This window comes from Oenanthe melanoleuca, chromosome 28 (genome assembly GCF_029582105.1).
Source record: "Oenanthe melanoleuca isolate GR-GAL-2019-014 chromosome 28, OMel1.0, whole genome shotgun sequence".
Classification (NCBI taxonomy): domain Eukaryota; kingdom Metazoa; phylum Chordata; class Aves; order Passeriformes; family Muscicapidae; genus Oenanthe; species Oenanthe melanoleuca.
Window position 1 is genome coordinate 2,866,350 of NC_079361.1, and position 15,148 is coordinate 2,881,497.

At 45.4% G+C, this 15,148-nt stretch overlaps 1 protein-coding gene across 1 annotated transcript; it reads right to left on the reverse strand.

Annotated features, from left to right (window-relative positions):
• Nucleotides 1-193: 193 nt before the first annotated feature.
• On the reverse strand, nt 194-14,780 carry GNA11 (G protein subunit alpha 11). The gene is made up of 7 exons (XM_056512676.1): nt 14,604-14,780; nt 10,340-10,524; nt 9,165-9,319; nt 8,316-8,444; nt 6,987-7,116; nt 6,082-6,235; nt 194-4,535 (listed from the first exon to the last, which is right to left on the reverse strand). The coding sequence occupies exons 1-7, from the start codon at nt 14,737-14,739 to the stop codon at nt 4,345-4,347; spliced, it is 1,080 nt and encodes a 359-aa protein (XP_056368651.1). The 5' UTR covers nt 14,740-14,780; the 3' UTR covers nt 194-4,344.
• Between the last annotated feature and the right edge of the window lie 368 nt (nt 14,781-15,148).

Sequence of the window (15,148 nt, forward strand, 5' to 3'; positions counted from 1 at the left end):
GCTCACTCTTCAGAATTACTGGTACAGTGCATTATATATAATTATGGTGCATTATACCTTTTATTTACCAAAACATTCTTTGTTTCTATGCCTGATTTTCTGACAGGAGGCAGAGCTGGAGGTCCCACAGGGCACCAGGAAGGAAGAGAAGAGGGAAAAGACAGGAGAGAAGAAACACACACACAACCACCACGGCTTTTAGGAACAAAATTTATTCCAATTTCAAACAGAGAGTTTATTTCAGGAGAAAGATATGAAAATCAATTTCCATCAGATATTTCTGTAATAAGCGTGTTGCCCAGCAGTCAGAGTGGGATCATTCCAAGAAACAATCACACTCCTGGACTGGAATGAGACAGTTTGGAGTCTGAATAGATCCTGACACTGGGCATCTTATTCAGAAACTCCTTTACCCAACCCTCTTCCCTCCCCGCCCCCCAACACGCACAACAATACATGCATTGCAAATGACAAGGTTTAAAAACAGCATTTTATATAGTATTCTTTTTAAATAGGATAATGTTTAAATTGTCTTAAATCAGGATCCTATAATATACAAGTATAACCAAATAATTTCCACCACATTGGCACTTGTAAAGAGTCTCTGGCACTACTAAAGAAGGGGCATTGGCACAAACCATACTCTTAAAAAACTGGGTGCTGCATAACACACTTTATCTCTGCTGGACTCTAACGACCTGGGCTCTGTACAGGACAATACAATGGTCAGCACACTCCGGAAGTACTTTTTTTTTCTTTTTTTTTTTTTAATTATTTTTTTGTCTTTTTTTTTTTTTTTTTTTTTTTTAAACCAATAAAACACATGAAGAAAAACCATAGTTGAACGCAAGGCCAACATTGCTAGGAAGCAACAACAAGAGACCAAAGAATCCAACTGGAGGAGAAGGGGGGAGGCAGGAAGGGCAGGAGCTGACACGCTGCAGCTGGAAGGGGCTTTTGCTCACCAGGTAGCCAATCCACATGGAATGGTGCAAGGAAAAGGGATGGTCCTCTGCTCACTGACTTCAAGTTTCAAACTAGTTCAAAGTAGGTTGGTTTCTTCAACAGAACAAAGATTAAAAGTGCACAAGGAGCAGAGGTTAGTGAGGAGACCAACTCCTCAGACTCTAGATTCCCTACAACAACCCAATTTTACCTCTCTTCTGAAAGTCACTCTCAACCTGCAGAGGATTCTGACAGGCCTCACTTTCAGAAAGGCTGATACAGGCAAATTTGGTTTTAAGGTTTGGCACTTTTGCTAGGGCAGGCATTTGCCAGCCAACAGAGACAGGAGCCAGTTCTGCAGGAACACTTCACTGGCCAAGCTGGAGGCACACAAGCAGCTGCTTGCTAAGGAAAGCACGTGCTAACACTGGTATCTTCTCACACATGATACAGTCACAGACAACTCCAGGTGACGTGTACAGGTCTGACCCATTCCTACCCCAGTCCAGGAGGAGGCTTCAGGAACTCAACGAGAGCCACTGAGCAACACTTGGCCCTTCCCTCCCTGCCCTGAGCCAGTTCTCAGGCCAACAGCTACCCCAAGCAGGTGCCCCACAAGGTACAGCACATTCCCTAAATCCTTGTGCCCACAGCCTCCCACAGTTGCCTGCCACGATGCAGAGTCACTCTGCAAGAGACAGATGCCAAGATCCCTCCTCCTGTGCCAGGGCAGCAGCTCTTAAAGAAAGGGGAAGGTACAAAACAAGACGAAAAAAGTTTCTGATTCAAGTGGAAGTACCACCATCATTCACCTTGGAAAAGAGAAACTTCTGGGAAGTTATTTTCCAAGAACCTGTGTATCTCAGTGCCAGGCTCATTGCTGGCAACAGCTGTAGTGTGAACCATTTACAAAAGGATCACAGAAGCGGAAGAGGCTGGTGCTGCTGTCTGCTTCAGAGGAGCAGCACTTAGAATATATGATTATAAATTCCTCCTTATAAGACAATTTCTACAAACTGGATCAATTTGGCATAAAGATGAAAAAAAAAAAAAAAAAAAAAGCAGTAAAATTGATGCAAAGCTGTCTGACACATGGGAATCCCTCTCATTCTTCCCAAGGGTTAAATGCAGTCCAGAGCATGGCTACTCTAAAGAGATGCTGTGTTTCCCTCAGCATCACCACTCAGACTGGCTCTTCAACTGTTGGTCCCATGGCTACTGTTCCAACTTGAGCTCTGTAATCACTTGGAGCTGAGCTTGCTTTGCTCTGTAGTGCTCTGAGCACACAGAAGCTTCGCTCAGCTACTCTGGAAAATGAGGGACCTATCAACATAATTACTCAAAATGATGTCCCTCCAAAGTTTAGTGTTCTAGATCAAAGCATCTTAAGCATCTCAGATAGTTAGATTTACTCTTACAATGTTGTGCAAAACACTGATGTAGTGCTCTGTCTACAAAAGAGACAAAATATCAACAGCCCCCTTCAACAGTGCAGCTCGTTTAGTCTTTTTTTTCTACTGGCAGCCTTCAAGGGGGCAATCTGGGTGATCCAGAGAATTTGGACCCAATGCTACTTGTTGGAATTGAAACAGAAGCATCAGTGATGGCTGACTGACACACGTCCAGCCGTGGGTCACATCTCCTGCTTCCCACTCCCTCTCTCCCTGCCTTGCCAATGCACTTCTTTCTCCCAGGCTGGCAGCAGCCCTTCAGCACCTTGACTTGCCTCAGCTCCTGGAAAGTAAAGCTCTCCTGTGTGCAAAGGCTTCATGTCCTCCTGCTCAGTGGAGAGTCAGGTGGTGATCAGAATCCAGAACTACATCCACTCTGCCTTCCAGCAAGTGCTGCTGCCTCTTCTCCTCTCCTGCTGCACCAAGTGCAGCCAGGGCAGGGCTCTCTGGGCTCTGCAGCAGCCACTGCTAACAATTAACCACCACTGCTAACACAATGATCACAGGCACCCTGCTGCAAGGATGTGTGCAAGTCTTCCAAAGGGATCCCATACTCCTCCAAAAGGGGCACAGCAGAGTGTGCCTCAGGGGAATGCATGAACAGGAGAGACAGAACTGCTGCTCCCTCCAAGAGCTATCCTCAATCTCCCCAAGTAAGAATCCTACCAGACTCTGTCACCCTCCAGCTCTGGTCCTCTCTGAAACTCTGCAAGCTGGACAAGGCTGAGGAATTCTTGCAAAGTCATTCACACACTGGCACAAAATGCAATAAAACAAGGCTTGATTGCTACTAGGCAGCAAGAAAAGACCTAGAGGATGGCACAAGACTAAGGTTTCCAATCCAGGCAAAGTCTGATGTTCAAATGCCACAACCACTCTGTGCTTTTGGTAACTGCTGCATAGAGAAGTTGCTCTTTGATGTCAAGAACTCTACCCAACAAAACAGTTCCTCTCTGCAGACTGAGCCTTGTGCACACACGGCCACGCACTTGTGGTGTGGGTGGGATGTGTTTATGTGTGTGGGAAAAAAGAAAAAAAAGAAGAAATATACATGAAATAAAATAAAATAAAAAAAAAAAAAAAAAAAAAAAAGAACAATTACAGTCAGGCACTTCCCCAGGCTCAGCAGCTATTGCTCCAAGAGCTTCCATCATTTGTAGTCCATGAACAAAATACAGCAACACATAGCAAACTATGTATAGAACATCAATAATTTAAAAAAAGAAAAAAATCACAGTCTCCATACCTTTTATAATTGATAACAAAAAATTACTCAGAACATATAAAGAATGGAATAATGATGGCTTCTTTTTGTTTGTTTTGCCTTTTTCTGGTTTTTTTTTTTGCACAACAGTTGGAGAGCAATTGCTCCTCCCCAACATTTCATCACAGTGAACCATGGAGCGTGTCCTGGGGAAGGGAAGGGAAAGAAGGAGGGGAAGGAAGCAGGATAAGCAAATTACACCAGAGGCACCCTATAGCACAAGGCAAAGGGACCAGTAGCATTCTGCACTCCCACAGTCCAGTGAATTCACAATCTCAGCTGGAAAGTGTTGGGGATTTTTGTTTTTTTCTACATATACCATGGGAATGAAAGGGGAAAAAAAAAATAAAACGTGGCTTAGCAACAAAGGAAAGATCAAGATGAGGCTGCCTTAGCTGCTTGGCAAAAATTAAGAAGTAAGCAAGGTGCTGAAGAAATGAGGCATATCCCCGTTAACTGTGACATAAAAGCAATTTGTTAAAAATATGAAATCAACTACTCTGTGGACAGAGACATGAGACTCCAGGATAACACCGAGCACTTGCCACTCCACAGATCAGATAATTTGCAATCATTACATCATCAAAAATTAAAACTTTTTTTTTTTTTCCTGTCATATTTAAAATTTCATTTTTTTGTCTTTTCTTCACAAAGAAGCCTCTCAAGGGGCAAGAGCAGAGCAGGTCAAACCAGGTTATACTCCTTCAGGTTGAGCTGTAGGATGGTGTCCTTGACAGCTGCAAAGACGAAACGGATGTTTTCTGTGTCTGTGGCACATGTGAAATGGGAATAGATGATTTTATCACTGTCGGGATTTAAATCCACAAACATCTTGAGGATGAACTCACGGGCTGCCTGTGCATCCCTCTGTGGGCCTGCAGCAAACAGAGACACCAGTGAATGGATTCACTCCCATGCATCCCCCAGATCCAGCAACTGATCCAACAGCACTTTTTCCTATGGGTTACAGAGCTTTAAAGAAGAAATTTAGATCATTGATGGGATAAAAGTTCCAAGAGCTGAAGTGTCTTATGCTTTTCAGCTGTCTAACCAAATCCCACAAGGACACTGGGTCAGTTCAGATCCTACTTTGAAATTCAGACCTTGGAACAACCCTGGGTGGGAGCATCCATTGGCTAACAGTGGCAGATGCTGGACAGACACCACTAAATGCTCTCCCATGGAAATGGGGTGCAAATTTCTTCCTAAAACACAGGTGGATCTCACAGGCTGAGAGACACAAATGTGTATTTTGGAAACAAGGGTTACTGCCAATCAAAAGTAAAGTCAGTCTGATCCAGTTGGTCATCTCACAGGAGCTGAAAATGGGAATTTTGGCCAAGTTTAAATTCACATTGCTGACAAGTGCCCAGAAAATAGTCACCTACTGCAATTTCCTTCACAGGACTGCTGTAGTTGCATGGCAAACACCATCTTGAGAGCAAATCTGATGGGCAACCTCCCACTTACAGGCCAGCAGCATCCCTGAAGGAGCTACTTGTAGGAAATAATGGAAGTACATGACAACCCCTGAATCTGGGGTCTGTCTCCAGCTGTAAAGCTCCATTTGAAGCAGGCACTGTTTGGGCAGCAGCTCTTCAGCCATTCCCAGCCTGCTGGAAAAACTGGTTGTTCCCACCAGAGCTCCAAGCAGGAACTCCAGATGTGGGAGGACAACTAACCAAGAGCAATTTCATCAGTCCTCTAAAAGATGAAAGCTGTTTACAAAATGGTAATTCTTCCTTTACCTTCTATTTTTTAAACAAATAATTACAGAATTAATAAACAAGCATGGCAAGAGGAAGAGTTGCCTGATCTCATTCTTCACCACTTTGATTTCATTTTCAGCCCTGTACAGATGTCTTACCAGCCAGCTTTAAATGCACTCAATGAAGAGCCTGAGACAATATTTTGGCTAAGGACTTTTGTTTCAGATGGGAGATTCTTTGTTTCACATAGATATTATTTCCCCACAATAGCAGATGGCACGCTAATAAGAATTTCAAGCTGCAGGAAGATTTTTTAGCAGCATCATTTGAACAACTTGGGTATTTGACCAGTCAGATTCTCAAAATAAAGTCAAACCCTCTTGACTAGAGGGTTAAAAAGTCCAGAATACCAATAAACTGCCATGTTTTGAAATTGGTTATTTGTGTAAATTAGACTTCCACTGTTTCATACTTTGCAGGCATATTGGAGAGGGTAATTCTTCATCTAGGAGAGGCTCATTATTTAATCATCCTATCAGATTCCAGTTGTCTATGCATGATTAAGATATTTTTGTTATGTTTCTTATTGTAGGCATTCTTTCCTCAATTAGTATTTTCTCCACTTCTAGATCTGAGTGTTCTTTAAAAAACAAGTAAGTTTCAACCAAATCACCTCCACCCCATCAAGTGTTCCCTCTTAAAAGCCACTCACCATCAAACTCTGGGAAATAGTCAACAAGGTGGGAATACAGGATCTTGTCTTCCAACAAATCTTTCTTGTTGAGAAAGAGGATAACAGAAGAGTTTTGGAACCATGGATAAGTTATAATGGTTCGAAAGAGAGCTTTACTCTCTTCCATCCGGTTCTGAAATCAGAAAAAGAAAGCCCTGTTTTCACAGAGGAGCACTAAAATGTCTTTTTGCTGCCTGCACATCCACTCAGACTGCAGTAATTCAGCATCTCAAACACTATACACAAAATACTTTGGCCCCAGGTAGATTCTGGTCCAAGCTGGATCAGCAAATGGAAAGGAAATGCAAAATCTGAGGGACTCAAGCTTCATTTATTTGCCAAGCCTTTCACATCAAAAGACTTAAAAGTCATTTTATGCTTTAACAGTTGTGTGAGAGGACTGTCCAATGATACTTTGTGCATATTTTGTCTACAAGAAAAAGAGCAACTATTGTTATCTAATAGCAGGTTTTTAATCTATTAGTAAGTGCCAAAATTCAGATTTGCACCTTCAAAGAGTGCTGTCACCACCTCACAAGACAGCAAAGCCTGAAGTAACCCAGTGCAGGAAGGGGAAGGGGTGATTTGGGAGCACTTGCACAGTGCCTTCCACGGCACAAGGGACTCTGCAACTTCAGATAATTTCATTTTTCACTTGAGAAGTCCAGATGAATTGAATGCCCTCTGCCTTTTCCATCCTCAGGGACATCATGACCCATCAAGGCTCATGTTCCTTTTTCAACAAGAACTGAAGGCCAGAACCAATAATAGTAGCTAATCCAACTTTGCACCAAGCACCTGGGTACCAGCCTTCAAAAAACTACAGACACATTCCTCCCTCTTTTCCTTCCTCCCTTCTACAGAGTTCCCACTCTTTGGCTCACCTCATTATCCGATTCCACCAGAACTTGGTCATATTCACTAAGTGCTACTAAAAACATGATGGAAGTCACATTTTCAAAGCAATGGATCCACTTCCTTCGTTCTGATCTTTGACCTCCAACATCCACCATTCTAAGGAAGAGAAGTACATAGAGTATCACAGAGGTAGCTGCAGTTCTCTGAATGCAAGGACCAGCAAACAATGAGAATTCATTTGGTTCTTTACCATTCCAGCTAATCTAGCACAAGGATGTGACAGTTACCATCCTGTTAACCAAACCAGCAAGTTTACAAAACACCCTGGTCCAGAAATACACCAAACTGAAAGAATGGCCACAGGTGAGTGATGCCAAATTCACCATTTTTGATGCATTCTGCTCTGGTTTGCTCAGCAGCAGCCCTGAGTCTGAAAAGACTGAAAAGACAATTCCTTCAAAACTGTGCTCTGTCACATGAGCAAACTATTTTTATTTTTAATTAAAGCACCTGCTTGCCTCAAAGCTTCTCCCCCACCCAAATCTTTCTTTAGTTGTTACACTTTTGTTGGAATGTGCTGTTTAACAGGCACACACTTCAGCCTCTCAGTTTCAAGTCCCACCTGTACAGTACACTAAAGTTATTCTGGCACTCACCTGAAATGCCACACACGTGGTTCACCTTTGATAAAATCCTACACCTACTCCCTAGGTCAGCAAAACAGACAGGGAGAGGAGACTTCTGCATTTCTGTAACCAAATGGTTTAAGAGAGAGGATGCAGGTTCCTTTATTCCTCTCTGGCAATGCCACACTGTGGTGGGGAAGGGCAGAGAGCACCAAGAACCAGAGAAACAGGAATATTGCTGTGTTCAGCCTGGTCATGCCAGGCTCAGTTGCTGGCTTAAACCTGCAAAGACCATCTGTTGCTGCAGCAGCACAGGCAGCAAGTTTTGGTGCCACCCTGAGAGCACAAGGTAGGCACAGAAAACCAGCTCTCAAGGCAGGTGCTGGGTACAGGAAGCATTTCTGCAAAATAAGTGTCAGCCCTTGGTGGCTCCAGCTCTCAACACACCCCTCAGCTGCCTCACAAGCCACAGTCTCAGCCTGAGACAGCAGCAGTGCAATCCTTCCCAGGAAGGACACCAAGATGATTCCCTGGGTCTGAAGTGTCACTGATTCAAAAGCAGGTTCAGTTTTCTGACAGCCAAAACACCAGACCAGCCCAGTTAGAGGAGCACCCATCACACATCCACTCAAACCACTGGGACACACCAAAGCAACCCAGAACTTCTCCTTCCTGAACCTATCTCCCTGCTGCCTCAGTTGAGCTGTAACATGAGGACACCTGCAGTACCTGAAGATAATATTCTCTAGGTCAAAGGGGTACTCTATGATCCCGGTTGTAGGGACTCTAACCCGTAGCACATCTTGCTGAGTTGGTAGATATCCTGGGGTAGCAATACGATCCACATCGCTGAGATAGCTGCAAGCAGGACAGTGGAAAAAAAAACAAGGAAAAAAGGAAAAACCACCTTAGGTTGCAGCACATAAATATACAGATGTAAGAACTGCTACATGAAGTCTTTCTGTAGTGTAATGACAAAGGCAGATGTTGTCTGAATTATTTTAAATTTGGAGTGGAAAATGAACAGAAAATAGTTTTGGGGAACAATAATTCAGCAGCCAGCCCCCTTGGAGGATAAACAGATACACTAAAAACAACTTTATCAACTCTGTATGGAGTTATATCTTTACTACAGAGGGAGTTTAACCACAGTAGATGCTTTATGTTTCAGGATCAAGTCTCATCTGAGGTTTTCTACTTATAAATGTAGAAACATACACTTATTTACTTATAAATGTAAAACATCCTCTGTACATTGCCAAACTGCATGGATTTGTAATTAATAAAATGTGAGTTACACATCCACTTACACCTGTAGGCCAAAGACAAACCTGAAGAGAAAGAGCAGCACTCCTGCTGCCCAAGAGGCAGGATTAATACAGATGGAATAATAGAATAATTCAGGCCTCAGGTATATCCTGAAGCACATGTATGAACACCCTTAACAATCACCAGAACACCTCATACTCTCAGGAAAAGCAGCAAATGATAAGGAAACAAACTCAGGATTTCAATAAAAAATGTGGACAGATATAATTTGTTAGACCATCACTCCCACCACAGTGATTGTATACTCACTATTTAGCTGAATCAGAAAGTTGATATTCTCTTCTCCTGTCATAACACTCTTGTATTCCAGGGTCATTCCACAATGTTTTAATTGCACTTACATATGGCTGCTCAAATGTCATGACCTTTTCTACATCCACTTCTCGGATCAGCACTGCATTGGCCTGGAGATTGAAAAGAAGAAGAAAAGAGAGAAAAAGTAAAGAAAAAACAAGTCTGGGTGGCATAAAAACACCCATCCTGCAATGGCTAAGCAAAGGAAGGACTACAGTAACTACCACAGCCTGTGCTGTGTATGAGGTGATTATCCACACCAAGGGGCTTTTGCCAATACCCCCAATAAATAAAAACCAAAGTGAAGTTCTGCACAAGTTACAGTAAGCAAAAGTTGGCAGATTTTATTTATCAGAACCCCTCCACCATGCCTCACATAAAGCACAGGCAAAGCTCTCACACACTGCCTATTCTCACCACAGACAGGAAAGGGGCACCATCCAGTCCCTACAAACAATTATTCAAAACCAGCTCCAAGACACTGTGTGACCAGTTAGATAAAATACAACTTCAAAATATTAAGGATACTAAGCATTAAAAAAGCAAAATACGCTAAAAAAAAATCTATTTTCCTGGCATGGCCTAACTTTCACTGTCCTCCCCCTCAAAAAGATAAAATAATTTAGATCAGATCTGTCTAAAATTAATTCCTGGTCTCAAAATCAGTATGTTTCTGTGGTTGAGACCAAAATTTTTCAAGGAAGGTTTGTATCCTTGGTCAGTAGCTATCAGAAAAACAGAAGGATTGCAGAAACAGAGCTAACTACCAGCATAGGTCTGTGTCTTTTGGGTCCAGCACGTATTTTGCAAGCTCCAAGTTTCAATAAGAACAGCAACATGCAAAGAAATTGACATTTAATAACCCTGAATCCTTGAAATGAGTAAAAATAACACCCCTCCTATCCCTTCCATCATATCCCAACCCCTCCTAGGCACACCAGTGCACCAACCACTCAAAATTGCTCTATCCCTTAACACAAGCAAGTAAAAGGAGTTGGGTATCAAGAAAATGTCATAAGAAGTTTATAGGAAAGATTTCAGGGAGGTTGAGGTTGCAATGCAGAAAGACACAAACAAACAAGAACTCAAAATCCTCACTGACTAATTCATGCAAAAACTGAGAAACTTACCTTGTTCTGTTCATATTTGTACAGAATTTTCAGCGTTTCCATGGCTCTTATCATAGACTGCATGGCAGTGAAGATGTTTTGGTACACCAGCTTGGTGAAGCCTTTTTTGTCCTCTTCAGAGTAGCCTGAGCCATGAATTATACGCATTTGCTTAATGAAGGTGCTTTTCCCACTCTCCCCAGTGCCTACAGGATGCAAGAGAGTGAGTTAGGAGCCACCAGGAGCAAAGCCCACGACAGATGAAAGCTCCTATCACTACACCCAAGCACACACAACTCCCAACCCCCTTTTTGTCACTTCCCAGCCTGGTAAAAGACAGCCTGGATCGCTCATCCCTGCTACGAACCCGGCAGTGTGGAAGGAAGACACCTTGTCCTTTCCAGCAGCCTTCAAAAGGAGCTGTGGTACTTATTCCAAATCTCACGTTACAGCCACTCCCACACGTCCTGCGTCAAGAGGCCCTTGCCCGTCACACCTGACCTATTCCCAGATACTCCAGCAAGATGCTACAACCAGCCAGGAAGGGCCTGGACACACTCTCAAGCCAGCAAAGTGCTACAGACTCAGCAGTGAGTGGCCAGGAGAAGCACAGTAAACAGCAAATTTTCTTTTGCTCTAATTTAGCACAAACTGCTCTTTGCCTTACACACGACGTGTCGTTTCACAGGAAAGAACCAAACACAAAAGGAAAATAATAAATCAACTCTAAAGGAGAGCGGAGCTCAAGAAACTCTTTGCTTATGCATCTGACATGAACAACCCAGGCAGCACATCTGCCTTGCATCCCAAACTACTGTGCAGAGGTTTAATCCTCAGGGCTGGACCCAGAGCCCTGAGTGTGGCAGGATTGCTGCGATGCTGCTCTGGGTGCGAGGGAGTTAAAAATGGCGTCTGGCAGGGAGAGCAGAGTAGGCCACTGCTCCAGCTGTCGGTGCCGTGCCTGGGTCCCCACGGGCTGCAGCCTGCTCAGCAAGGCCACTGCTTCCTCCTCTTCCTTCTGCTCCAGGTTTTACTGCCGGGCCCGGAGCAGATGGGAGGGCAGGACACAGCGCAGGGCAGCGCCGGCTTCCTGCACCGTCACTCGGGCAGCTCCTTCCACTCCCACATTTATGGCCCCACAGCAGTGTCATTCGGCATGTGAAGGCCACCAGATGATACCAAAGGACAGTGGGAACTTTCTAACAGAGTGAGTTGGAGAGAAAAAGGCCATCAGACAGTGCCTAGGCAGTGACAGAGCCTTGCTAAATTCACAATTCAACTGGGACGTCCCCAGTGCCACCTGCCCCGTGCACACAGACCTTTGTGGAGGGGACACACAGGCCAGGTCTCACTTGGGATGAGCTCACCTCCACACTTCATCAGCCTAAATGGACACCACTACCTTTCTCTGGAGTGCTTCTGTTCAATCTTCTAAAATTTGCTATCATTATGATAAAAACCTCACACCTTTCTAACACAGTGGTCCAGCTCACCTGACTACTGAGGCCAAAAACTCAAAATGTATCACATCAGTGATACAAATCCTTTTGACCTGTATTAAATGCTGGCTCTCCCCACAGGCACCACCAGATCCTCCTCACACCAAGGGAGAGATGGATTCAGACATGATCTCATTCATCCCAATACACAATTACTACTCGCATGTAGATACTCAGTTACTCATTTTATCTTGGTAGGCGAAAAGGCAAACAAATAAAAATGCTCAGATAAAAGCAACAAGCACCCAACTAGAAGCAGAATGTTTGAAATGAACACCAAGAACTGACAGAAATCATGTCAGCACAGCCAGAAATTAACACTGGAGACACTATCAAAATGCACAAAACTATCTCCATCTTGAATACAAAGGTGCACCCTAAGTGGGGGGAAAACTGGAAACTGAGATCTTTTGTGGTTTCTATCAGGGTGGTGAGAAATACTTCCTTGTCTTTTACCACAGAGACCAAAACTGAGAGGGAAAAAAAAAAAAAGGTGGTGCTTCAAAGCATTTCAATGATGAAAATAAAAGAGAAACCTCAACACCAGACCTTTGGTTGCTACAGAACTTAAGAGTTCAAACACAGATTCTTCCTGTCACTCCATCACCGCCCTTTTTTGGTTTGGGGGTTGGTTTTGGTTATTGGTGGTGGGTTTTTGGTTTGGTTTATTTTTTTTTAAAGGTGCCTTTTGCTTTCCCTGAGGCACAGCACTACACCAGCAGGTTACAAGCTCTGGTGGGCGAGATCTACAACTCTCAGGGCACAAAACTCTTTTTAATGTGACAGGAGATAATCTGAATTCACCACTTCTTCTGCCAACATGTGAAAGCAGCAGAGTTTACTGTAACTTCCTAATGATAACCCAATACCCCACAGGTTCTTGTAAATACATTGCTCAGTCAACAGCAACCATGCTTAATCACAAGTAATTTTTATACAAAATATCCTCCCCACCCAGTAAAAAGACAAATTACTACCTTGTACCAGATGGCAATGCCCAACACCTTGAATTTCTTATTAATAGGTTCATCATTGATTAGCAGTGTTATTCTTCACCTCTGTTTCCTGTTTTAGGCTTCAACAAAGTAACTGTCACCAGATGTAGTGACAAGAAAAATTTAAGCTTCTACAAGGTGGCAACTCCCACTACACACTCAAAATTTTGGAGATTTTGGGAAAGCCCTCTCACCAAAATCAGTCATTAATACTTGTGAATATAAGAACTCCATAGAACAGGAGCAACACAGAAGAAACCCCTGCAAGCAGCAGTTACACCAAGGAGGGAGAACACAGGTCACCTGTGCCAGCTGAAGGTGGGCAATGTGCTGTGTCCAGTGAAAAGCATCCTGCAAACACTGTCTACACCTAGGAATGTTGCTTATCCAATAATAAACACCTCCTATATGTTTTTTTAATCTGATGCTGAATCTGTATCTTTTAGAAAGGATTCTTGAGCAACTTGAATTATTTCTAAAGTGAAATCTTTAGATCCAGTGGGATCTTCTTAACCCAGATCTATCCTATAGCGACAACCTATTTTGACACAGCTGCTTCCGTGGGACTGCTTTTAGGGAAGCATGAGAGAGAGGGACACCTTCCCTCCCCTCCAAAAAGCCTTACAGAAACTGCCACAGCATCTCCAAAGAGCAGAAATGTGAAGCCCTTGATTTTACCTTTCACGCTAAAAACAACACTACATTAATTGTGAAGGATTCAGAGTGAGAAGAGAAGCCCTGGCTTTTTTGACAATTATCATCAGGCATCAGTGTTGGTACTGGAGCCCTCCAAGGGGCTGGGCACACACAGCCTTCCCCCACTTCTGCAAGTGGTTTTCTACTTTTTTTTTTTTTTCACAAGGGTCAACCTCCTTCATTAGCTGGACCTTAATGGCTTGTCAACAGATCTATCAGATGTGCTTCAGATTTCATGTCAAGATAATAATTCAGTAATAATAACCCAAGACACAAAACAGGATATATCTGACACAAGCAATGTTAAATCATACTACACATGAAGAAACTTCAGTTTAAATTTGGGGGTTACCTAGGCATGAACATCAAACTCACTGCTGATGGAGGCACATGCCTGCAGGTCTCAGTTTGCAACTGATTACCCAACCCTCTAAACTCATCCAAACACGGCACAGTTACCCATCTGCACAGGGAACACTACTGTTCCACCCGAAGACCTAGATTCTCATGGCTGCACAGGTGATCTCCACCTCTGACCACCACACAACTCGTGCATTCCCACTGCCTATCCCCCTCCAGAACCAGCACACCGCGCTCCCGGCCCTGCCGCCTCTCCCAGGTATCGCCCCAGGGGAAACTCTGTGCTGTAGGAGCTGCAGGCCAGTTTTTCCACAGGCGTTCACGCAAGGCCCAGGAGTTCGCCCACAATCCCCAAAAGCACCAACTCCACCAGCGGATTTCCACACGCTAACCAAGGCCAGCACACTGCCGAGAATCGTTTCCTCCAGACAAATTTCACGCGCCCGTGTGCGTGCCCGCCTTCAACAACCAGGAATTTCAGCTACTTAGTTCCTGGTTGTGTCAAAACCCATTTTGACAGCGAACGCATCACAAAATCAAACAAAGGGCAGCCAATGAGGCGGCCGCCCCGCACGGCTCGGGAGCGGCCCCGAGCGCCGGGCTGAGGCGGGGATGGCTCCCGCCGCTTCCCCGCCACACCCGCTCCCCGCCCGGCCCGGCCCGGCCCCCCGGACCTGCCGAGCCCCGGGCCGGGCCCCGCGCGGCCGCTGCGGCCGGACCGGCGCCGCTCCTCACCCAGCAGCAGCAGCTTCAGCTCGCGGCGCGCGTCGCGCTTGTCCCTCCGCAGCTGCTTCTCGATCTCGGCGTTGATGCGCTTCGACTCCTTCACCTCGTCGCTCAGGCAACAGGCCATCATGGACTCCAGAGTCATGGTCGCGTCGCGGCCGGGACGCCCCCGCCCACCCCCCCACCCCCCCGGCACCGACCACCGTTCTCTGCACGGCCGGGAGCCCGGCCCGGCCCGCTCCCGCGTCCCGCGGCCCCTTCCCTCCCCACCCTCCCGCCCTGCGCGGCGCCGGCCCGGCCCGGCCTCGCCCCGGCCCCGAGTGCTGCGGCCGGGCCCAGCGCCAGCGCCGCCGCCGCCGCCCCCGCGCCGCTCTCGCCCGGCTGCGCCGCCGCTCCCTCCGCACGGCTCCGCCGAGACACCGACGAGCCGGCGCAACCCAACCCGCTGCCGCCGAAAACAAGCGCTGACTGACAGCCGCCAGGGCCAATGGAAGAGCGCGGCGAGCAGCGGGGCGGGCCCGCACGGGCGGGACGAGGCGCCGCGGCCAATCGGA

What these genes read in the sequence shown, in the direction of transcription:
- GNA11 (XM_056512676.1), bottom strand. Translation starts at nt 14,739, where the DNA reads ATGACTCTGGAGTCCATGATGGCCTGTTGCCTGAGCGACGAGGTGAAG. An exon ending in ACAAATATGAACAGAACAAG is followed by an intron (nt 9,320 to 10,339) that starts GTAAGTTTCTCA and finishes TTCAATCTCCAG; the next exon opens with GCCAATGCAGTGCTGATCCG. An exon ending in CTATTTCCCAGAGTTTGATG is followed by an intron (nt 4,536 to 6,081) that starts GTGAGTGGCTTT and finishes TGTTTGCTGCAG; the next exon opens with GCCCACAGAGGGATGCACAG.